This window comes from Megalobrama amblycephala, linkage group LG3 (assembly GCF_018812025.1).
Source record: "Megalobrama amblycephala isolate DHTTF-2021 linkage group LG3, ASM1881202v1, whole genome shotgun sequence".
Classification (NCBI taxonomy): domain Eukaryota; kingdom Metazoa; phylum Chordata; class Actinopteri; order Cypriniformes; family Xenocyprididae; genus Megalobrama; species Megalobrama amblycephala.
This window is the reverse complement of record NC_063046.1, coordinates 16,706,512-16,732,278: the sequence shown is the minus strand read 5'-3', so window position 1 is coordinate 16,732,278 and position 25,767 is coordinate 16,706,512. Positions and strand designations below refer to the sequence as shown.

Sequence of the window (25,767 nt, the reverse complement as noted above, 5' to 3'; positions counted from 1 at the left end):
GAAAGAGTTTAATACTCGCGAGACATCTGACAGGCAGCTTTCTGTGCCTGTGCTTCAGATGTGTGCACTTATAAAATGATAAATTAGAAGTTTAAACTGATATAGCTTTAAAACAGATAAACTTTCATGATGAAAAAGAACTGCAATGTCCCTGAGCATGCATTGTGATATAGATGATAATCAAAACCAAGCAGATGTCTTGTTAGTATTTGGCAAGTATTCGATGCATGCAGGAGCTGTGAATGAATGAAGCGCCATTCTGGTTAGGGGGCGGAGAGAGCAGCACCTCATTTGCATTTAAAGACACATGCATGAAAACAGCATGTTTTTGCTAGCACTCAAAAATAGGTAAACATTGTATAATAAATGATCTCTGAGGTATTTTGAGCTGAAACTTCACAGACACTTTCTGGGGACACCTGAAACTTAAATTATATCTTGTAAAAAGGGGCATACATCTATTAAATCCCTTTAACTAAAATTCAAATAAAAACAGAAAATACAAATAAAAAACTAATTCAATATCTCAATGATACTAAAATAATATTGAAACTTCCTGGTAATGATCGGTTTAATCTTTTATGATAAATGTTGTGTTGCTGATGTGTAATATGAATTCTAAAATACACATTAATCCATATTTGCTGAAATATTGATTGCAGATTTTTCTAAATTGAATTCTCAATGCATGACTTTTCTCATTGTCACTAGACAATGTTTTTAATTCCTTGGTTTCATTTAACCCTGAAAAAAGAGGGTAGCGAAGACTTGGAAAAGAAGAAATAGTAGAATGAGAGATGGTATGGAGAGACAGAGAAAGCCAGTGATGGAGTGAAAGAGAGATGCCAGGAGTAAATCTCTTCTCTCTGTTGGGGCAATGTGATCCCCTTCTCCGCTTGGCTGCTTTTGACTGGAACTCCTGTTCTTCCCTCCCAGAACAATGCAGGTCAGCTTAACTTTCAGTCAAGGGGGGCACCCCGTCTACAGGTAGTCCCTTATCCACACAGACAAGCACACTGCTGAAGTTTACCTGAGGTTTGGTGCCAATAAATTCTATATCTACCTTAAACCGAACAGTTATACATACTCAAATACAGGCTCACTCTTTTCCTCTTTGCATAACGATGCTCACACAAATGTTGTATTCTTTGAGCTTATTTGAGATCACAGATTCATTTAAGATGCATAATCATTGAGAAACGCTCTGTGTTAGAAGAAAGAGATTTTTGTCTAACGGTATGAGTAGCGTGTGAAATATTTGTACTCCACTCCAATTACAAATATTTGTATTTTATTCCCCCAACATACTCATGTATTTATGTGTACACACCAGCGGGAAGCAGCACTGAGCAAGAAAGATCTGCAGACAGGAAAGAGAGTGTTTACTCACCAAACTTTGAACAAACACAAATACACCTTCCTGAAGTGACAGGCACAGATACTCTCTGTCATTCATGCTGAGAGCCTTCTTAATGCACATTATACAGAAATGACACAAACTCGCAAAGAGAAACAGACTAAATATACAAAGGCTGCCAGATTGATTTGAAAACAACATATTGTAGCTAGTGGTTTACTAAAAAAGATCTTGAGGGAGATCTGAATTTTTTATGGATTTTTAGATTGATTTTTTAATGAAGAAAGTCAGATTAATTAGTTTGGCACTTAATCCAATGACATTTCTTAGGGAAAAAATTCCTGAAGCCGTTTTAAAATCAATTTTTGGAAAAACTGACAAAGTAGAAAGTAGTAAAAACTGACAAAGTAGAAAGTAGTATCAATGTAGAAATTATGATATAGATTTGAGGATGAAAAGATGACTGGAAGCCATGTTAACTAACTAGAACTCAGGCAAAACAGTGACAGGGAAAACCATGACAAGGGACTAATGCTGCCTTCACATGCTATCAGAATTACCATAAATATGAGTTTCCTATAGTTAAAAATTGGACACAAACGCCCTCTCAAGTTGTATTCACCACTGGGAAGCTCAGGGATAATTTTGATACCCAAGTTCCTGAGTAGGTCATGCCATAAACTTTAAACAAGGCGGAGGGGAGAACAATTGCTGCTGACAGGTGCTTTATTATTTTTTTTCCAGAACAGCTACATCACCTTGTCTTGTCGATAAAGGGTTAGTTCACCCAAAAATGAAAATTCTGTCATTAATTACTCACCCTCATGTTGTTCCACACCTTCGTTCATCTTCGGAACACAAATTAAGATTTTTTTTGATGAAGTCCAAGAGGTGTATGACTCGTCCATAGACAGCAATATAAGTTCAGCTCAGTATTGGTCAAAGCTGCACACGTGAGCAGCATGACTCAAGCGTGTGATGCTGATGCAGGAGCCGGCCAACAATGAGTTGCCTTTCTGAAGTAGAACCTGGAAGCGCTGGATGTAAACAGCATAAGAGAATGACACAGAAGAGAAGAGACTGTTAAATAAAGTCATTATTTTTGTTTTGTTTTTGCGCACAAAAAGTATTCTCGTCCCTTAATAAAATTAAGGTTGAACCACTGCAGTCACATCGACAGTTTTAACAATGTCTTTAGTACCTTTCTTGACCTTGAAAGTGGTGATTATATTGCTGTCTATGGACGAGTCATACACCTCTTGGATTTCGTCAAAAATATCTTAATTTGTGTTCCGAAGATGAACGTTCTAACAGGTGTGGAACAACATAAGGGTGAGTAATTAATTACAGAATTTTCGTTTTTGGGTGAACTAACCCTTTAAAGTAGTGCATATTTACATATGTAAATAATCATCTGAAGTATATTGTATGTTTTATAGACACCGAAAATAGCCTATTTGACCAAAATTCCAGAATCGTCAGCAAGCTTACTGTCTAGATACTAGATAGTCAGCTTTGATATGAAACAAGACAAGACATGATAATGAAACTAAACATGACCGTGACGGTGAGCTTGCAGGGGTGGTGGTTTAATTGGACAAAATGATTGGAGAAGTCCTGTATACGTCACAGAGAATATGTTACTACTTTTTACTTACGCCACATGACATTTTCATTAAAGTCATTACAAAAATTCAACTAATTTTTTTAATTACAAAAGTAAATGATAAATATTTTTCATATTTCATATACTCATATTTCATTTTATTTGAATGCATTGAGTTGCATTCATTATGGTTTCTTTATAAATGACTATGTTGTCTCTGTGTTATTGTTTCTATGCTGGTATTTATTAGGTAAAGCAGGCTTCCTCCCTGTACGTGTGCATAAATAAAGAGGCTTTATTTCCTCATTGGCTGCTGTGGCACCTTGTTTGCGAATGGCTTCCGATCAGCACTCCACTTTTCACACTTATTAATCTCATCCATTAACACATACATATGTACACTAGCTTCCTCTCCATCTCTCTGCCTCTTTCTTTCACACACACACACACACACACACACACACACACACACACACACACAGGCCCAGCTTCTCAGTGAGAAGCCACTGTGAAACTGAATCCCACCACTACAAGATAAGGCAGAATTACTGGAAGATGAACAATATGGCCGTTGTTAAGTGGCTGCCAGCCATCAGAACTACACCCACTGCGGAGAGAGTCCAAGGTAGAGTCCGCTTGAGTGAGCCTAACACTATCGGATGTGAACTTTGGACAGCAAGCCTTAAGGAATGCACCAGCGTGTGAGTGTATGTGTGTTTTTGTGCATATATGTGTGTGTGTGTGTGTGTGTACACACATGTGTCTTGGAGCTGCACCAAGTCAACTGCGCATAGTTGACCTGTAATAGGAGAAGCAGAGGCCTGTCACTTTCCCAAATTGCTACTCAAAAGCTCCAACATGTCAGGTCAGAAACAGTGTTGAGGTACAGGCTGTGGTTTGATGGGTTTGGCCACATTACAATCATCAGGCTGTACTGCCATTCTGCCACTCAGAGCTGTCTACACTATAGTCATGTTGTCAAAATCCGTACCCTCAGACCTGCGGGGAATGCCAGACATCATTCTTTAAAGCTGTTTTGTGCCAAAGCGAAGCTAGAGTTTTGTTGTCTATGCTGAAAAAAATCTCTGATGGTTTTAAAGTAAAATAATGGCAACCATGTTACTAGAAACTCTGAATGTGCTTGACGGATCTGAGATGTTGTCATATAAATTGGTCTATTTAGGGATGCAATGCAATTTTTAGTGCAGCTTTTATTGTGTGGTCTATGGTAAACTACCATATGTTTTGTCTGAGTTCGACATATAATGCTGTGAAGTGATGCAGTATGTTGTGTATGTAGTTGTGTTGCCATAGTATCAAGCTTATTCTACAGAAGTAAGCTATTTCCTGTAAAAGTGTGAGACTTCCAATTCATTAGCCGCTAAAGACCTTTATGCGTCAGAGAAACAAGCGCGCCGCCATCTTTATTGTCTTTGAACTTCCGTTTTTGCGGAATCGCTGTCAAAGGATAATTAGCTGGTTAAGTGGATTTACTTGTAGAGTTAATGAAAGTTATCATGAGCATTGTAATTTTTAAAGCAAATGTCTTAGCAAATGTCTTAACAAATGTCAGTAGACCAGGAACGAGCAGTTCATTCATAAATGCGTAAGATTGCTGTGGAAATACAAACCGGAAGACAAAAGACAACGAGGGCAGCGCTGAAAAGTGGCAGAGCTACATAAGGTCTATTGGTGAATAACTAGAAAAATAATAGTGTGCAGTAGCTAAACTGTAAATATGCTTGTGCTACAAACCTGTGTGTTTATGATTACAATAATAAATTAAAATATAATAATAAAAATATGAAATATCTAAAATATAAAATTCTTTTTTTTTTCTTTTTTTTTTACCAAATTTATGTACAAATGGTTACCTATCATAGCAAAAATGTGAGCATGATAATGAAGGTTAAGATTAGCATCTTATATTTTCTCTTTCTCTTTATTTTTTTTAGATTATGTCTAATTCTCCCTCCTTTTTATCAGTTGGTGTGAATGAATGTTCTGAGATGTAGATGCACTGCCATCCAGTTGTTGTAGGACCCTGGGAGAGCCTGAGACTTACTAATAACCCAATTAGCCATGATTTGTTACGACGTGGGCGGAGAGAGAATGAGCTCTCTTGACCTGTCATTCAAAGACAAATTAACCGTTGCTCCCATGATGCACTAGTGCAGTTGGCTTATGCTGAAAAGGAAGCTATCAAATGTCGACTCCTCTATTGTGGTGACAATTCCCATGGATTCCTCTGTAAAGGTTTTGGAGGTCACCTCTTGCCCTGAGAATCTAAACTTTCAAATGTAGTGTAAATTTATAAAGTGGCAATGATCAGAAGAAATTTTGAAAGTTTCATTGTACACAAGTTGCCTTCTCTGTAATGAAAAGTGTGTGAACACTTCAAATAATGCTTTTATGTAAATTGTTTCCTCCCTCCAAGTTTGTGATCTACTACACAAGTGTGCTGAGTGCTTTCTGAGTGTATTGACCACAGCTGCTGTATGTTGTATTGGTGATGTCATGTAGTCCAGCTGCATGTCACTGGTTGCCTGTCCTCCATCAATGAGACATAAACTCAACTAGTTGTTGAAGCTTTTATTTACTAAATCTCTTTTCAAACCTTATAGAACTGCCTTGATTTGGTTTGTTTATCTGCCAATAGTGTAACGAGGATTTCCCCTTCTGATACATTTATATCATGTATTTTTTTGCATTGCAAAGTTTGCATTGACGCAAGTAGCAAAAGTCTCCCAAAACCTTGGGGCTGATAAGTCTCTTATGTTCACTAAGACTGCATTTATTTGATCAAAAATACAGTAATACGTGAAATATTATTACAATTTAAAATACCTTTTTCATAATTTAATATATTTTAAAAATGCAGTTTATTAATGTGATGGCAAATCTGAATTTCAGAAGCCATTACTCCTGTCTTCAGTGTCACATGATCCTTCAGAAATCATTTTAATATGCTGATTTGGTGCTCAAGAAACATTTTAATTAATGTTGAAAACAGCTGGTTATTTTTGTGGAAACCATGATGCATTTTTGTTGACCATGAGGCTTTAATGAATAGAAATTTCAAAAGAACAGCATTGATTTGAAACAGAAATCTTTTGTAACATGATATCTTTATTGTCACTTTTGATCATTTTAATGCACCCATGCTGAATAAAAGTTTGAATTTCTTAAAAAAATCTTACTATATCCCCAAACATTTGAACAGTAGTGATTCCTTTTATTCAGCTGAGGTCCTTGCTAAAAGTAAAATCTTTATGTTTCTGTTTCAGGAGGCAAAACCCGACGTTTAATCTTTACATAAAGAGCGCTCTGTCCTCCGTTAGCCATGCGGTACCGACAGGTACTTGGCAGTGACACGTTATCTAATACCAGTCTCAGTGAGTCCAGCAAAGCGTGAAGTGTGACCAGCAAGCTCTCCCAGCATCCCGTTCGCTCACAGTATCAACACTTAGGTCCTTTCCTCAGGGCACTGCACTCGGCTAGGTAACACATACCTATGGCATTTAGAAGAGGAAGTGGGTATTAGCAGTGGAAGCTTGCTCAACTAAAATCAAAGGCTTGTATTAAAGTCATGCATATTGGCCATGATCTTGACTGGTTCCTCTAAACACTGAATAAACACATCTGTGTTTATGTATGCTGAGTGTCTGACTCAAACTACATTGGCGGTTTTAGGGTTTTAATGACGGAGACTAATTGCTTAATGAGTTTATTAGAGCTAATTTTCTGTGCTCTGGGAAGTGAGTTCAGCTTTCATCTGAGAACAAGAAGGTCTCTTATCTAATACACTTCCACAGTCTGCAGCAAAGAGACGGTCTGTTAAATAACCTTTCATGGCTCTCTGGTTTAGACCCAGATTAAGATTATGACCATTTCTGCTAGAGCCAGTCTTCTCAGGACGTTTTATGGCATTCATGCTCTTTCCTGTCTTTTCTCACTAATGTAAACATTTATTCAGTGCATTCCAGCTGATTTGCATAATTAATTCTAATGGGGAATTGTAATTAAACTTAGAGAGCTGAAAGATTAATCTGTTCAAGCTCTCTCAGGTCTGAACAATCTAATGAGGAATGTATGCTGTTCCTTATTCATATATTAATGAAATCATTCAGATGATTTTGAAATTATATTATTATAAAGAAATGATTCTAAAAAGTAATTCAGGGGACCTGTAACCACAACTTAAATAAATGAATGTTTGCAAGCTAAAAATTCTAATTTATTTTTTTGACTAAACCTTTTAAGTTGCAAACATTATTTAGTAGAGTTTTGTTGACATAATAACGTTGATCATTACATCAACTTAGTATCGTCTGTAATTTAAACTCAAATTTTTGGGTTAATTGACTTTTTTTAAAATTAGGTTGTACTAAATGAAATTGCATAGGACTGGATATTAAGGAGAATAAATGTTAAAAAAAAAATTAAAATTAAAATTAAAAATATCCCATGATTTTACCCTCAAGCCAGGTGTATATGACTATCTTCTTTCAGACGAACACAATCGGAGATATATTTAAAAATATCCTTAGTCCTCCAAGGTTTATAATGGTTGTGAATGGGGACCCGTGTTTTGAAGTAAAAAATAATGCATCCATTGATTAAAAAAAAGTAATCCATACGACTCCCGGGGGGTTAATAAAGGCCTTCTGAAGTGAAGCAATTCATTTTTATAAGAAAAATATCCATATTTACAACTTTATAAATTCAAATAACTAGCTTCCGGTGGACGACCGTATGCAGAATGCACTAGTCGACTTGCGCCAAATGAGTAATCCTGTGACGCGATGTATGACGCAGGATGTAGGAGTATTGTAAGCTTAGACGCCTCTTACAGTTCAAACAAATAGGGCTGTGCAACAAATTTAAGCTTCTCTTCTCTTATGTCGAAATCTTATAATCCTTGACCGGTGATTTGTTTTGCTCTATCCTCTGCTCTTCCGCGTTCATCATTACGTTGTGCGTCAGGTCAAAGGATACTCTTCCGCCGCAAATCGACTTGCGCATTCCGGTACGGTCGTCCACCGGAAGCTAGTTATTTGAATTTATAAAGTTTTAAATATGGATATTTTTCTTACAAAAATGCATCGCTTCACTTCAGAAGGCCTTTATTAACCCCCTGGAGCCATATGGATTACTTTTTTATGGATGGATGCATTATTTTTGTCTTCAAAACGCGGGCCCCTATTCACAACCATTATAAACCTTGCAGGACTAAGGATATTTTTAAATATATCTCTGATTGTTTTCATCTGAAGAAGATAGTCATATACACCTAGGATGGCTTGAGGGTAAATTTTCATTTTTGGGTGAACTATCCCTTTAAGTGTTCATTTATTTGTTTTTAGTGAAGGGAAAGACCTGTTAGTGTTTAATGCTGTCATGACATTTTAAAAGAGTTTCTGTAATGTTAAAGTTTTTCCAGGGCTACAACTTTTTGAGTAATCAGCTTAAAAAATTGTGTTTATTCTACAAATTATTAAATTCTTCTAACATAATGTAGCTTTTTTGGTTGAATGTAAATTCACTCAAAGTTGTCATAACTCAAAAAAATTTATGCAAACTGTTGCATTAATTATTTTTTGTTGAGTCAACACATTATTTTGAGTGTAGTTAAATACCATTCTTTCACTTTTGCAAATTAATCTGAGCATCTAAAACATGTCCGTCATCACGTCAGCCACATGGAAAGTTTACCTGTCAGCAACTGTAGAAGAGCTTTTAACAAATTATTCTTGAACAAGGATGCAGAATCTCTTATTTATTGTGCCATTTTCATTTCAAAGCATTGACTCATTGCACTGCTAGTATTCTGTTTTCTTTTGGGTGAAGTTCAGCACAGAGGATTTTACGAGTGCCCATCTCTGATGTTTGATGTTAAGGGCAGCTTCAGTCAGTGGCTCCTGGTATGTGTTGGGTGCAGGCTTGAGACAGGATAAATGTTTGGCAGGGAACATGTTCGGCCTCTTTCTTCTCCCCTAGGATAACATAAACAGTTTTGGCACAAGAAAGCAACACTGACCCCAAGGCCAGCCTCTGACACAACCCATTCATTCAGTCTCTGTGTGTGTGTGTGTGTGTGTGTGTGTGTGTGTGTGTGTGTGTGGTATAATGTCCAGACCATGGGACAATGATGATGTACCACATGTGATCTGTAGCAAGGAACATCCTGTATCCTAAAAATCTTGTAAACATTTACAAACCTCTCAGTTTCAAACCTGGATGACTCACAAAATAAGATATTTCAAAAAATGTCTGGTTTTTTAGTGTTGTTTTGAAACCTCCCTGATTTTCATTGTATCGACAAGCGGTTCTTCAGAATGTCGTCTTTTCTATCCCACAGAGGAACCCCCTCTTTGATCTAACATATTTTAGCTCTATAATTATGAAGTCCTCAAAATACCCTAAGGAGAATCATTACCTTGTACATCATCAATGTTAGTTTTTAATATTCTGAAAAGACATTAATTTCCTGATTTCCATGCAGTATTTATGATTTATTCCACCTCACATTATCCTTTGAGAGCACTTTGGCACAGAACAGAACCCTTGATTCATTCCCAAAAAAATGAATAAATATACGAATTAAACACAGCCAGGGGCGTCATCAGATTCAGATGATTTACCCACATAGGCTGCTCTTTTAACACTCACATGAAATGCTCAGTCACTCAGGCTACACCCAGTGACAGCTGTAGAATAATATATTGCTGTTCATTAAAAAAACTGTTTGTTGTGTTTGATAAACTGTGCCTCTTAAGGAGTGATTGGTCAAAAGAATATTGTTCATCCAAATTTAAATGACATTTAATTTCCTTTTACATTTAGGTTTTGTATGTCAGCTAAAAAAATCTTTGGCAGATTTCACTGCTGTACATCACTATAAAAAGAAATTCAGAGGACCTGTTATCAAAACCTAAATAAATGCATGGTTGCAATAAATAAATAAATAGTCTAATTTAATTAAACCTTTTTAGTTGCAAACATTATTTTGATGAGTTCTGTTGACATAATAATGTTGATCATCAACTTAATATTGTGTGATTTTAACTGAAATTTCTGCTTAATTGTAATAAGTTGTAGTATTGATAACTGTGAAATTGGGCAATGGATTTCTAATTCCCAGCATGCTTTGCTAGACTGGATAAGGATAATAATTGTTGAAATTAAATGTCATTTAATGTGTTTTAGTAAAGGGAAAGACCTGACATTTAAAAGAGATTTATGTTATATGTTTAATTTTTTTGTGGTTTTTGAGTACCGCTCATGGTTAAATTTACATGTTAAATGACATACATTAGCCATTTGTTTTATGCTAGCTGTTAATTTGAACTGAAATGATAAGATTGATTGGTTCTTGGGCCACCATTAAAGTATGCTGAAATTAGCTGGAACAGTTTAATTTCTTTCTTCTTCTTTTTTGGAGTAATCAACTTAAAAACTTGTGTATACTGTATGCTACAAATGATTAAGTTCCTGTAACTCAATGTTTTTTGGTTGAACATAATTTCATTAGAAGTTGTCACATCTCGAAAAGGTTGGTGCAAACTGTTCCGCTATTTTGGTGTTGTTTAGCTAAAACATTTGTTTTTGGAGGGTACATATCTCCACACACAGTTATACTGTCATATGACTTCACAAAGCAAATATCTAGCACAAACATTTACATAAAACGTTGAACAATTGCTGGCAAAATTGAAGAGACTGACTCCAGTTTGTTTGCTGCATGGTAGCCATTAATTTGAAAGCAATATTGCGCTGACCCTTTGAACACTGCTGTAGAACACATTCTGTGTTCTCCTCATACTGGAATGATAAAACATGAGTTATAGGTCTGTTTATCCCACTCTTAAAGCCCAGAGTGCATTATCAAACATAGAATGCATTAGGGTCGGTATTGTTAAAAGTGTTTTTAAGATCTAATAAATCCTAGTTATTTATGGAGCAATGGTCACAGCGCTTCACCCCCACCATCTACTTTAATTTGGCCCAAGCTCTGCACCCATACCTGTGTGTCCAAAATCCCACTGTCTGATCTGATCCGGCCTACATACAAAGAAGCTTCCAAACTTGTGGTGACTGTATTTCTGCATCTTGGATTATGCAGTGGCATTATATCATTCTGCAGAGTCACTTCGTAGAATTCTAGACGTCTCTTTCCCTCAGATGCCAGATGCTTGTATTTCTTTAAGACTGAATGGCAGAGTCTGCTTGAATTCTGTAGCCATCGTGAACTCTGTTTTATAGTCTGTTATTGTAGAGTGGGTGGCTTTGACCTCCTTCCATGCCTTTAATGGGATGTGTGTGTGTGTGTGTGTGTGTGTGTGTGTGTGTGTGTGTGTGTGTGTGTGTGTGTGTGTGTGTGTGTGTGAATGCATGTCCGTATTGGCCTGCTAGTGGCGTCTTTGTGTGTGTTTATTCTTCTAATGGGAATTCATGATTTTAGTATGTCTTCAGATGGGTGGGGTTGCTTGATTTATAGTTCTATTGCAAGAAATAGGTTAAAAATGTTGCTGTAAGGTCCGTGTGAACACACACACACATAAACACACACACATACAGTTATTAAAATAAACGTCAGAAAACTATTTCAGTGGGTAAACCGAATCTCTGAAATTAGTGAAACCCCATATACCATTTCTCATTTCTGGCTCGGATGATCAAATGGTCAGCACTAAATGTATTTTCAAATGGGTCGGAAAACCTTCTGAAGCTGATAACCCCATTCAGAGTGTCTTAAAATCTTACACAGGATCATCTTTGAATGCCTTATTGCTTCCTTTCTGTCTCTGGCTGATTGATTAGCTCACCAGAACAAGCAATAGGGAGCTTTTTGTGCATGGGTTTGTCTATCTTGTCTATTTGCATTATCATTTGCGTATCAATAGCACCTGAAGCTATAAAAAACATATTAGGCCTATTTTTATTATTCAGTAGCTTTTTGTTTTGCCATCTTTTAGATTGTGTGCAACATTTAATTTAATAAGATAGGGCTGGACTGTACAGAAGTAGCTAAAAACAAACCCAAATCTGTCAGGTAGCCTAGGCTATTACGCAAGTAACTGTTCAAGTCCGTCTTTTTAAGAAATTTTAATTGGCTGTAGTCTATTTCTTTCGTGATAACACTTATCATAGCCCTTATTTTAGGAAAAAGTCTTGTTGACCTTGAAATTTGCAGACATATTTGAAAACTGGTAAGCCCTCACAATTAGTGAATCAATAAAATCACCGTGTTTCCACTAAGCTAACAGCGTTCAGCTTTTAGGCTAATTCACGTGAATGGCTTTTAAAATAGGGATTGTTAACGAATAACAAAATAATTTAATTGGCATAAATAATTAGCAATTTCATTTAGTTCAATTTCCTGTGCGAACTGTTCTTAGTGGTTTGGAGAATTTGCGCAATTTACGCCCCGCGTCTGTGAATGTGAATGTATTATTTGTTGTTGTGATGGCACAAGCATATGAAAGCTCAACTGATAGACTACGGAATATTTGTATTGACACGTGAATTTGCCACAAAAAAGAAAAGAAGAAAAAAAAAAAAAAAAGAACTAATCATTTTAGCGATTTGACCACGAAAAAGCAACATCATATTAGGCTACATCGCTCTCAACCATAACCCATCAATCTAGCCATCAATCTAGTTTTAAGATATAAAAGAATAAAATTCAAGATTTACTTTTATAAGTTTGGCACCTCCAAGGTTCACTATTCGGCAAAGCTTATGCAATTTATCATATAGCCATGTATGCTAGCCTATATATTAGTTGATTTGAACAAATATGTGTAGCCGTTTTATGTATTTTTCTGCTAAAACAAATTACGTTTTATAAAAGTAACAGTGCAACGTTAAGAAACGGCGTTTTATCCGTATATTTTTTGTAGCCTAATAATTACAATCTAAAATTATTGCATAAAAATATCATGATTATTATTATTACTCATATTATTAGCAATGTCTGTTTAATTCTCTCTTTTTCTGTACAAATTAAACATTTTCACTGGACCAGCTACAGGCATGTAACTGCAAATATAAATAAAATAATTGTCTGTGCTGATTTATTTATTTTTTTGCGAATTGTGGTGACAATAAATAACAATAACTTAATTTTGTTCAAAGACACAAATGGTCTGCATTAAATTTCACAACGAAAAACAAAATTCCCAACTTCTGAAATTGAGTCTTTTTTTTAAAAAAAAGAAAAAAAAAAATGTCCAGAAACGATAACGAATCGGTCATCATAACGAATAACGAATATCCATTTCGAGTGAACATGGTCCATTCTTTTAGTGTAGGTCTACTATGCAGAGTTTCACTTTCCATCATGTCACTCCCAGGCCCACAACGGATTTAGTGACGTATTTTGGGAAAAAGGCTCCTCTGTTCCAAGTGCAGGTTGTTGCAATACGTCTGATAGCGCTGTCCGGTGATGCTAACGGAGTTTCCGCGTCCGTGACATGAGCCGTTCTCCTGATTAGCCGGGGAACAGACGAGCAGTCGCCCTCACGTCTCCACCGGGCTCGGTACCATGCTGTTCGGTGTGTCCGGTAACTGTGAAGAAAGAGAGGTCACGTCGCTGCCCGATGAATTTCCTAAAGATCCGGATTCCGAGAAAGACACCTGAAAGAGAGAGGCAAAGTTAACTCTAAATAAATAAATACTACTAACTATTAATAATAGCTAATAAAATCTCGGTCTGATAGTGCCTTTAGGCTATAAAGTATGAAAACCAAAAAAAAAGCAAAACGCAAATGCAAATAAAAAATTTCTCACTCACCAGCTGTTGAAATGCAGGTTGATCTAAGTCACTCTGAAGTGCAAATTCGCTGAGAGCTTTCCAGGGTGGTTGGTAAGTCTGCACATCCACCGGGTGTCCTGGCACTGAAGGGTTGTGTCTTATTGGGCTGCCTGCAACCAGCGCAGTGCCCGTCATACCCTGCAGATTCTGAACCAAAAAGTCTGCGATTAGGGGCACAGCTACAGACCATATTGGCATTACAAAGAGAGATAATGTATCATAAAAAGGGGTTAAATAAATTTCCCCCCCAACTTTTTGACGAATAAAAGAAAACTATTCATGCCGTTCGAGAGTTTAAAACATTCCCCAAAACTACACACAGTAGGAGGAGTCTGTGATTTGCTTCCAGCCAACACTGCAGTCGACTTACAGACCCAATTAAAATCATCTCGGATCATATCAAGTGTCAGGGATCACTCAGAGCCGCACTGGTCAAACTCTGTTTTTTCGCACATGGTACATTTCTCACATTGAAAGTGCATTAGCGAGAGACTTACCGTCTTATCGCCGTGTTGCTGTTGTTGTAACTGTTTCATGAGTATAGATCTCTTCTTATCCTTGCAGCGCTTGTTTTGGAACCAAACTCGAATGACCCGCGGGCTCAGGCCTGTCATCTCCACCAGCTGCTCCTTCATGAGCGCATCTGGTCGCGGGTTTGCGTTGTAGCACGTCCGTAAAGTGTGTAGCTGCTTCTCGTTTAACACCGTCCTCACCCGAGTGGTCTTCTCCGATTGTTTGTGCATGTGGTTCCGATGAGGAGTTTGTCGGACCGACACCGGGTCAGCTGAAGAAAAAAATAAAAATGAAACAAATAAATAAAAATAAACGAATTTTTGAATGTTAAATTATTAAGAATAGGCCTAAGTAAAACAGGCTACTATAGCAAATTTAAATGTCAGTAATAGGAATAATGTTGAAAGATAATTTACATTTCACCCGTTATAGCCTATTTGGATTTTGAATATTATTAAACAAAATAATTAGGCTATTTTAATAAACCTGGATTAGAGATAGATAGATAGATAGATAGATAGATAGATAGATAGATAGATAGATAGATAGATAGATAGATAGATAGATAGATAGATAGATAGAAAACTGTATTTTGAATACTAGCCTATACAGCAACATAAATATTTTTCAATAGAACTTGAAATCTGCAAGTGGCTTTCTGAAATATATTAATAATTAATACCAATATTAGCCTAGCCTACGTTTAATTTAACTAATAATATACTGTATTAAAGATTATTTATTTTGCAAATAAAGCATTAAAGACCATGCTGAGTCTTTCGGCTACAGCTCAGTGTTTAAAGGCCCTGCCGCTCAGGCTTATCAGTGGTTGACTAAACAAAGTTATCAAGTAGATCAGCCTCTAATTAGCTATTATGTAACAACATTACACGATTCCTCCCACAGTAGCCTATATAATTACATTTCAGTTTAGCCTTTGGCTTTGTGCAGAGGGCCATCAGGTCCAAAACTGACCTTAAAGAAGCTCGAACCGTTCCAAATAATACTTGTTCGTTTTTAATCGCAATAGCACATCGTACACTATTACATATAAAATAATTGATTGTGTCCAATATTGCGGTAGTCAGTTGATTGCAATTGTGCTATAGGCCTACTGACCTGCCATATGTAATCCTCTGCTGTGGATGTTTCCCGGACTAAGAGGGCTGCCGCCTGACCCGCGCTCCAGAGCCAAACCATGATCTGCTCGACACAGCAGCTCCTCGTCCCGGACAGAGAACTCATCCCCAGGCAAAAGCTGCCGGCTACACACCGAGCAGCGGAAACATTCGATGTGATACACACTGTCCCGAGCTCTCATGACCAAATCACTGCTGCTAAAGCCCAAAGTGCATTTTGCGCATTTTATACCGAACAATCTGTTTGATGAAGGAAAGAAAAATAATTTATTATGTGTAGGCTAATGACAAAACCAGATTGCATCAATCCACTATTAGGAATTTAATGAAAATATCTTATTAGCAACTGGTTACAGATTTATAAAATAATTAGTTTTCCAAAACAACTAAACAAAACAAAACCTACCTTACATAATCTCTCTTGCAATATGTTTTCCCGTCCCGTACGAAGCAAGTGCATGTCTCGTCCAGGTATTGGTTGCACTCCACACACTTCAAACAGGCTGCGTGCCACTCCAGGTCGGGGGAGACCCGCAGGATGTACTGGTCATGGATTTGACTGCCGCAGCCTACACACATCGCAAGTCCGGACTTCTCTGCACATGTAAAAAACACATTGTTTTAAGCTGTTATACAGGAGTTAATTGAGCAAGTGTTTTCTCATTAAAAAACATCGAAATCATATCTTCGACTTTGTAAATAGGCTACTAACATTCGGCTAGTGAAAAAATCAAGACAGCTATGAGGGCAGATGCTGCAGAATCAGTAGGCTAGCACCAAAAAACAAACAGGAATTATTTCCATAATCAATTTTCAACTGCAACAGCATTTAACCAAATTTAAAAGCTTATTTTTAGAAATCAAGTTTTACAGTTTTTCTTTCGGATATACTTACTTTTGGAATGATCCCCCATATCATTCAAAAAAGAAGAGCTGAATATTATATCCACCATACAGGTTGCCTTGAAGAGAAGATTTCTTGAGAGAAAAGAGAGAAGAGAGAAAAGGTACTGCCCGCTCCCGGCTGCCCCGCAACTTCAGTCCAGAGTGAGGAGATGGAGAGGGGGGTAAACACAGGGGCTGAGAGAGCTGTCTGATGCACAAGACGTGACGTCAGGCGTAAATCCGAACTAAGTCGCGTCACTAGGGGGCAACAAGTCACACTGCACCCATTATTGATTCATTTCGCTCCCTAGACATGATCAGATAACTGTGCGTGTTGTTTCAGAACAATATGAAAACATCTTCATTTGTATGCTGCGAGGTTGGCTGCAGGAAGGTAAGACATGGAAACATACAAAAACCAAACAAACAATGGTAGGCAATTTGAGTTTTTTGGGAGGGTTCCTGCAGGATTATATACAGTAGGCTATAGTGAACGAGATTAATCTTTCTAAGTGGCTCATTAATGTCGAAGTAGGCTATATCATGGTGACATCTACTGGTTGAAAAGTTTAACAACAAACCCGAAATCAAACCAACACAATTTCATTCGTAACTATTTGACGTTTTGTCGAATTGGTGTCTTATTTGGATTCGAGTGAATCCAGAATCTAAAATGATAAAGCTCGGTTTAAGCATTTTAGAACGTTTTACCACATGATTATTCAGATTTTTACACAGACAGACTTTTTTTTTAACTTTAAAAAAACTTTTATCCAGAACAATTAAGGTTATAAAAATATAAACAAAATGCATTTTCAAACTATTATTAAAATAAAAACGGAAATCAAATCAAATCATTAAAAACTAAACTTCCGTATATTCTCTCACACCATTCAGAAAAAGCAACATTATGAGTAAATTGATGCATGTAGGTACACTGTAAAAAAAATCCCGTTGTTTCTACGGAAAAATACCGGCAGCTGTGGTTACCAGAACAATACTGTAAAAATGACATCAAACCGTAAACATACTTACGGAGTTACATGTGAATTTTACATTTTAAATCTGTTAAATTTACGGTAAAATAACGTATTTCATTAACTGATATAATGTTAATTTACCAACCTAATGAAGTACTAATATCTGTTTTGTACCTTTATAATACACTGACAGTCACCAAACACAGTGGTGATGAGAGTCACATGATGAATCAAAGTTCATCACAAGCAGCTTTTCCACAAGCTGAGAAGCACAATACTAATATATAGAAGGTGCACAACAGTGTCATTCACACACACACTAAACACCATCATGGTAACATGTAGGAAATTTTAAAAATGCAATAAACATTAATTTAACAACATTAGATGTAACATAAAACCCTAATTTACATAACTGATTAGAAAAAAATGAGAAAAACTAAGAAGAAACAGAGTTATTTCAACGAAAATATATAAAATGTGAAGTATCACGCAGGGAATTGTGGGAATGTCAATATACGTTTTTTCACTGTAAATTTTACAATGAATTGTTATTTTTCACTTCCAAAAACTGTGAATTTAACGGTATTTTACCGTAAAATTACATTAAATGTACCATTAGATCTATTACAGTTATTCACCGTATATAGTACGGAAACTTTCTGTAAACCAATCAACAGTTTTTCACCGCAGCATTTTTACAGTCTTTTACTGTTAAAATCACGGTCATTTTTTACAGTGTAGGCTATAGGCCTACTCAATGATGCTATCAAGAGACTAGATATGTCAACATCCAATCCTGCTTTTCTAGCTTAGCTATTAAAAAGGGTATACTTTGTGTCCTTGTTACACTTATAGGCTATAGTAAATTGTGCATAATTACATGCAACTAGCCCTAAGCCAAACCCTGACCCTAAAAGTATGTGCTGTTAAGTAGCCTAATATTACTAATGTATAATTACACTGTAACACTGTAACACCTCAAAATAAAATGTAACCAAAAATTGCAAGTATGCATTGTTGTTGCCACAACCTTCTATATTGGTATCAATATAAACAAAGAAATGTTATATGAAAAACCCAATTTTTTGATTATTTTTTTAATTATTACAAGTCTTGAACATTCAAAAACAGTGTCATAAAATCAATGTCATGAGAAGGGACCATTTCATTAAACTTCGAAAATAAACTCATGCTATAGCAGTCTCAGCTGAAGGTCTCCACATCTCTCAGAGAGAGGAGGAGGCTTATAATACTCTCCAGCATGGATAGGTAGGCTACTTCTTTACAAATAGAGATCTTAGCCCTCAGTTTAGTAGGTATCTGTCTTTCGTTGCAAATGTCCAACATGCACAAATATAAGAGTTTTCTTTCCCACATTGCGAAAAACCAAATCCGAGAGAGACCATCCGTTATTTTTTTGAAACGTGTTTCTAGCAGGACTACGCTATACGTTGCCAATTTTTTTAATTAAAAAAAAAAAAAAAATTAAACTCTTTCGAATTTAAATTAAAACGAAATGGTTGTTATATGCTAATTATTGTTTATTTAATTACCACAATAAATTGCAAATGTACACAATTTAGGGGGAAAGGTCTACATTAGCAAGCAAATAAACTTAAATATGGGGAAATTTAGGCTTGACATACAAAGCACGAAAAATAAAATAAAAACATAGTTACTGCAGACATTGACAAAATCTGTCTCCAATTGTAATTTCTCCAGATTGCTGTCTACGAGCACATGAAAGTGTTCAAGTGCAGACAGGTTAGTACAAACAAAGCTAATTGGAGGAAGAAATCTTTTTATATTGTAACATAACCTTTAAGTTTGAAGCACCGTTAAAATTTCAAAACATTTTTCAGATTGCAGGAGCTTGTGAACGCGACGTGTCACAATGACGCATATTTCAGTTCCTTCAATATGGATGAATCACATAATATTTTTGGGCTATTTATAATGGAACTAATGGCAATGTCAGTTCTCTAAATGTGCTTACAGAGAGAATTAGAAATAATTTTTGCATTTTAATATATTTTAACAGCCTATCTCTGCTTAATAGCCTACTTAATGAAAACCTGGCTCCCGCCACCCACAATTCGTCAGGGAGAAAACAAATGATTTCTGCCATGCATGAACACCAGCCATATAGTTACTGCACATCTTTGATCGTCGAGACGAACTTCATGCAATCTTCTACAAGCTCTCGGATCTCTGAAACCCCTACTGACACCCAGCGCTCGAACTGAAGGGTGAGTGGTGTCGATCGGGAGACTCCGATCAGAAAACAGCTGTCATTAGCCATGATTATCAAACGTAGGCCTAATAAAGTATTGTTGAAAACAGCAGCGGTTTGCGGCAGTCTTAAGGGATTGGGCGATCTAATTGAAAATTAATTAGGCTATGTTTTACAGTAATATAGGCCTACTCCTTTCTCACTTCTTTCTCTGACTTTCCACCAGACAGTCTTCTCACCTGAAAGCTGAAATGTTTCCATCCATGTTAAGAGTTTAATTTATGCAGAAAAAGCCTATATTGATCGCTTTATATTTCTTCTCGCAGCGAATTATTCTGTCACATGACTTGAGGCAGTCACATGACTTATAGTTTGTAATATAGAAATATAGAAATAATTTAGAAATAAAGAAATAATTTGTTGCCTACATCTCAAGCGATTTTTGATCAAAATTGGTATAAAAATTGCAAAATTAAATGCAATTGCTTTGTTTTTTTAGTCATATTTATAGGGAACGTGGTATTTTCAATTAATACAATTGTAATTGTTATTTGTTAGAATGTTATTTGATCCCTTTAGTTACTTGATGACAAACCAGTCAGATATTTCTCAAAATATCATTTTTATGTTCTACAGAAGAAAGAAAGTTATACATGATTGGAACGATATGAGGGTGAATAAATGATGACAGACATTTTCATTTTTTGGTGAACTATCCCTTTAAGGTTAATACTCTTATACTACAGCAAGTGAGATGTGCATGCTCACTTAAACAAACAAACCACTGTCCTAAATGTCACAATAAGGACAGAGCATGAGTTTGACTGAAAAAAAATGAACTTTCAGAAATAATCATTAGAGTTATTCATCTGAATGTTAGTACATCTGAATGTTTTTTTTTTTATTCTTTTACTGAATGCAGTATGATAGTAGAGCAAAAAATTATCTACAAGACTGCCGCAAAGTCACTGTTTTTAATTGTAATATCCTCTACCTTTCTACTAAATTCTTAATGTGCACTGGACATGCATGTAGACATTAAATGCATTTCCTCCTGTGTAATGGGAATACCGCAGTGCAACCAACAAACATGCAGAAATCAAAAACAACATGCCGATTGACAGATTTTGTGCTATACCATGGCCCATTATTTCGTTCAGAACCATTTGATCCATGGCCCCATCCAATGGGGATAGGCCAGCTGTCAGGGGTCTGCATTAGCAGAGTTTAAGTGTGGCTAATGGCAGCTTTAAGCCCTAAATTATTTACTGCTCCCATCAGAAATGAGACTTAAAGTGCTGTGTGTCCAGCCAGCCCCAGAACAGCTCCATGTGCCAAAACCACAGTGAGAATTCAATGCACACAATTTCGAAAAGAAATAAATAAATCACGGCATGACCATAAATAGCAATGATTATTATTAAAAGTCATTATTTTTCATCTTTATTTTTTAAATGAAAAATATACAGTTTTTCTTCTTTGATATGATTTTTTTTCTTCTTATAAATGGCTTATGGACGATTTTAACACCAGCTTAGAATAACACTGGTGAAAAAAGAAAGAAAGAAAAAAAAAAACAGGTCCTCATGCATGCTCCTCTGAAAGTAGAATCATGTTGCTTATATATAATTCAACATACGTCTGATTTAATGCAGCATTCATATAATAATTAGTATTAATTTTTGATTGCAGCCTTAGGGCATTTCTGCATTGTTGGCAGAGGTTGCTGACAGTTGTTGCTGTCAGTCTGGCCTTTTATTTTACAAATGCTGAGCTTGTATCTCTGCCCCTGCCAACACAGAACAGCTCTTGCACATTCATTAAGAGCTGTAACAAATATGTCTGTCAGTATAATGAAGGTAACAGCTCCTCTGCGGACCACCATGAGAAATGCGTATTCACTCCTGCATAGTTCGTTCTTTATTCTTTATTATTCAATTGTTTTTAGTGCTTTATTTTCCAAGGGTTATTTCACAAAGCTCCTTTCAGATGCAGTTGCAGGAATATGTTTGTGAAACCTTTGATTTCTGCATAAAGTGGTTATAAAATTTAATGTAATTTCACAATAGTAGAAACATGCAGTCTGTTTAAAAAATGACACACAAAGAATTATACATTTTCATGTCTTTATTGAACACAATGTGAACATCACGGTATGTGAACCCTTTTGGCAGAAATACAACAAACTTACTGCAGATCAGACCCACACAACTGTCAGGAGAAATTTTGCACCATTTATCTTTACACAGCTGTTTCAGTTCAGCAGTATTCTTGGGATGTATGGGTGTGAATCATTCTCTTAAAGTCATGTCAAAGCATATTTTCTTCTGCTGCTGTTGATTTACTTCTGTGCTTTGAGTTGCCCTGTTGCATCACACAACCTCTGTTGGCCTTCAGGTGTGCAAAAATGTTTTTATGAATATCAGATATTGATTTTTCGACCAGTTAATGCAGGTTTTTTAATTGTTCCCATAAAGCTGTGGCCAAAAGAATTGGCAGTGACATAAATTTTGTATTTCGCAAAGTTTGCTGCTTCAGTGTTGTGGTGTTGATTTCGTTTTTTTCTAGAATTGTACGGAATGATGAGATGAATTTTAAAGGGGACCTATTATGCCCCTTTTCACAAGATGTAATATAAGTCTCTGGTGTTCCCAGAATGTGTCTGTGAAGTTTCAGCTCAAAATACCCCACAGATCATTTGTTATAGCTTGTCAAATTTGTTCCTATTTGGATGTGAGCAAAAACATGCCGTTTTTGTGTGTCCCTTTAAATGCAAATGAGCTTCTGCTCCCTGCCCACTTTCCAAAAGAGGGCGGAGCTTTAACAGTTTGCTTCAGTTGCTCAACAACAACAAAGCTGGAGAATCTCACACAGCCAAAATGACGATTGTCAGTAACAGTGTTCAGCCTTACATTGTTCAAACTGGAGTCGGACACTGATGGAGAGACTCAGGAGGAAGTTACAACTTTTAGAATGCAACTGGACGTTTCTGAACGGTTGCATATAGTTGCTGTGGACTTGATTCAGCTCATCAACTAGCATGTGCCGTCATGTTAATCTTTTGTGCAAAACCCGTATGGACGCCCATACATAGCATAGTCTCGCGTAGCCAGACCTTCAGACTGACAGCAGAAGTTCTGGACTCTTTCGCAGCTTTCATTGGCCAAAGACCGCCCAAAAGGACATTTGACTGACATGTAACGCAACCAATCACAGTTTGTTTTGTTCTGCATGTTTAGGGGCGTGAAAATGTAAAGTCGATGTCCCTACAATAACAAGTCAGCGTGCATCTAATAAATTATTCATTCAAGAACGTTGTGCAAGTTTACTGCAACGATGGAGTTGCGAACTTCACATACTTCTGAAAATCCAGCGTTTAGTTGATCCTAGTAAGTGCTCATTGTCATAGTTGTAAACACGATGGCTTTCTTGTTCCACAAGGGGGTTTGGCGTCACAGCATTTGTTTCTAGGTGGACCGTTAAAGAACGTGACACACGTCTCCCGGACATCCTGTAGGATTCAACCAACCAGATGACGACTTCTGAAGTGTTTCCAGTTAAGTGTTCCATATGCATGAGACGTTCAGCCAACGGTCCATGGGCGTGATGTCTGAGGCTGAGACTATACATAGTGTACCTGTTTGTCAAACAGAGCCATACACACCTGGCTAATGTTTATGATTGCTATCAAATGCTGTGAATGGTCTAATATTTTTTCCAAAATATCGCTCAGATAGAAATGCTCCTTTTTTAGCAGTCAATCTTATCAGGGTCAACTTGCAGGCTATCCAAGCTAACGAGACTCTAAATAGTGTTCTGTGCTCGTCTGTGCTTCCAATCTTTGTGCTCTTGTTTTAGCAATGGTTACCTCCAAAGAAAGATGTGCAGCCTTATCGCTTTGCATCAAAATGGCCTTGCATGCAAAGAATATTGCACCTGAAAGAACCATTTACCAGATCATCAAAAACCTAAAGGAGTTTCAGATGCAGTGAAGAAGGCTTCAAGTGCCAGGACCGTCTCCTCCTGAGGAATCAGCTATGGAATCATGTCACCTCCAGTGCAGAGCTTGCTCGATACTGGCAGCAGGTGGCTGTGAGCGCATCTGCATGTACGCTGAGGCCAAGAGTTTTGGACAAAGGCCTAGTGTCATGAAGGGTAGCTAAAAGCCACTTCTCTCCTAGAAAAACATCAAGGACAGACCGAAATTCTGCACGAAGTACAAGGATTGGACAGAAGAAGGCTGGTGCAAAGTTATTTTATCTGATGAACGCCCCTTCTGACTGTTTGGGACATCTGGAAAATCGATTTTCCGGAGAAGAAAAGGTGAATGCTACCATGAGTCCTGTGTCGTGCCAACAGTGAAGTATCCTGAGACCATCCATGTGTGGGGTTGCTTCTCATCCAAGTAAGTGGGTTCTCTCACAATTCTGGCCAAAAACAATGCCAGGAATAAAGTATGGTATCAAAACATCTTGTAAGAACAACTTCTCCCAATGATCCAGGAGCAATTTGGTGATTATCTGTGCATTTTCCAGCACAATGGAGCACCATGTCACAAGGCAAGAGCGGTAATAAAGTGGCTCGGAGATCATTACATTGAAATTTTGGATCCATGGCCAGGCAACTTTCCGGATCTTAATCGCTTTGAAACATCAAAACATCCCACTGCTGTATAGCCAGATGACGCAAACTATGTTTCTCGGCTGGACAAAGCAAACCAGTGTCTTGCTAGTAAAGTTTTGATGGATGCGGATTATAATGAAGATAAAAACAATTGCGGTGATGTACAGGAGTCGTACAGTAAGCACAGGTTAGTCTGTTATATTGATGTACAAAGAAACTGTGAATGTGCGCTCTGATCGCACATTGTATTTATGCACAGACACATTTCAAAACATTGTTTCCACACACATTCAGGATAATGTTTTTATTTGTCATGTGTATGTTGCTGTTTAGTAATTCTGAATGGATCCGTGTACTTTTGTAAGTTTAAAATGCAGTGAGGTCAAGTCGGTTGGTTTAGAGTTGGTTCACAAAAGAGTGCAATTAAGTGCGATTGAAAATGTTCATCTATTGACAGCCCTAGTAAATACCATTTGTCGTGTCTTCAAATAACCTTTTATTAAAGGAAGAGGATTTTTGGTTTTTAAATGCAAAAAAGTAAAAGCAAAAAAGATGTGCACACGTGACATTTGTTGTGATTTCTAAAATTAAAGCTAAAATTAAATAATAAAAATGAAAAACAACAATAAAAGTACTCCATCTTTTTTTATTTTTATGCTGAATCCTACTTATTTGTTTTTATTTATCTTATATATCTCTCGTTATATTTATGTATGTACAGTATGTACCCAAAGCTCCTGGAATCCACAACAAATCTCTTGTGTGTTTGTGCACACTTGAAGAATAAAGACATTTCTGATAAAGATTAAATTTCACTAATGTTCCATATTGCAAAAAATAAAAATGCATCAATGCATTTCAGAAAAATGGCACCTTTATGAAATTGTCTGAATCATTTTGTGCTATTTCTTTTGCCATAATTGTATGTGTTGACTTTTGAAAATAGACATTTTAGTTTGATGATTCTGAATTTAAGCAAATATTCTGCTCCTCAGAAGCCTTGTTGACTGTGCTGCAAAGTTGCTGTATACCAATGATAATTTTTATTGTGCTCCCTACTCATGACTAGATTAGGATTAATTAGGATTCCAGCTGTTTAATGAGGTGCAGAGTGCTCATGTTTTCACACCTGACAAGTGAACAATGGGGTGTGTATATCTAAATGTGGCGATTTCAGCTTCAGGTGCCCATGGGACTAGTGGGCAGGCAGACGGTGTAAGCATGGCTATTTTATCCTCGCTGTTCTGCTCCATGTGAGCGTTTCAGCAGCACCATGGGGCCAGAAGACGAACAGACTATCACTGCCCTCTCCACTGCCAGCAGACTGCACAGCAACAAGCGCTCTGGGAAAACTGACCAACCGGGGGCAAACGACAAGACCATTTGTCTACTTCTTCACTCAGACATATATTTTTAAACCGGGGTGGGGGAAGTCAGCGGAGTTTGGCAGGAAAAAGTTGCCAAAGCTGTTCCCTAGTAGCTAGGGACTGACGGCCGGGTGGGGAGGAGAGCAGCTCTCACTCTGGATTATACGTCCTGGCTTTTAACGGCATGTTCACAAATTGATGCTGGGCTCCTCGGGGGCTGCAGCAGGAGCATTAAATGGCAC

The 25,767-nt window shown here is 37.0% G+C and overlaps 1 protein-coding gene across 3 annotated transcripts; it reads right to left on the bottom strand.

The window, feature by feature from the left end:
* Positions 1–12,056: 12,056 nt before the first annotated feature.
* isl2b (ISL LIM homeobox 2b) lies at positions 12,057–19,854 on the bottom strand. 3 transcript variants are annotated; one of them, XM_048184291.1, is made up of 7 exons: positions 16,330–17,045; positions 16,147–16,204; positions 15,841–16,030; positions 15,415–15,674; positions 14,280–14,566; positions 13,762–13,929; positions 12,057–13,604 (listed from the first exon to the last, which is right to left on the bottom strand). In XM_048184291.1, exons 3-7 carry the CDS (start codon positions 16,011–16,013, stop codon positions 13,488–13,490), a joined length of 1,005 nt encoding a protein of 334 aa, XP_048040248.1. In that variant the 5' UTR covers positions 16,014–16,030; positions 16,147–16,204; positions 16,330–17,045; the 3' UTR covers positions 12,057–13,487. The 3 variants fall into 3 exon arrangements, with proteins under 3 accessions (XP_048040248.1, XP_048040247.1, XP_048040246.1); XM_048184290.1 differs by lacking the exons at positions 16,147–16,204; positions 16,330–17,045 and adding an exon at positions 19,775–19,854; XM_048184289.1 differs by lacking the exon at positions 16,147–16,204 and having other exon boundaries at positions 16,330–17,047.
* Positions 19,855–25,767: the final 5,913 nt, after the last annotated feature.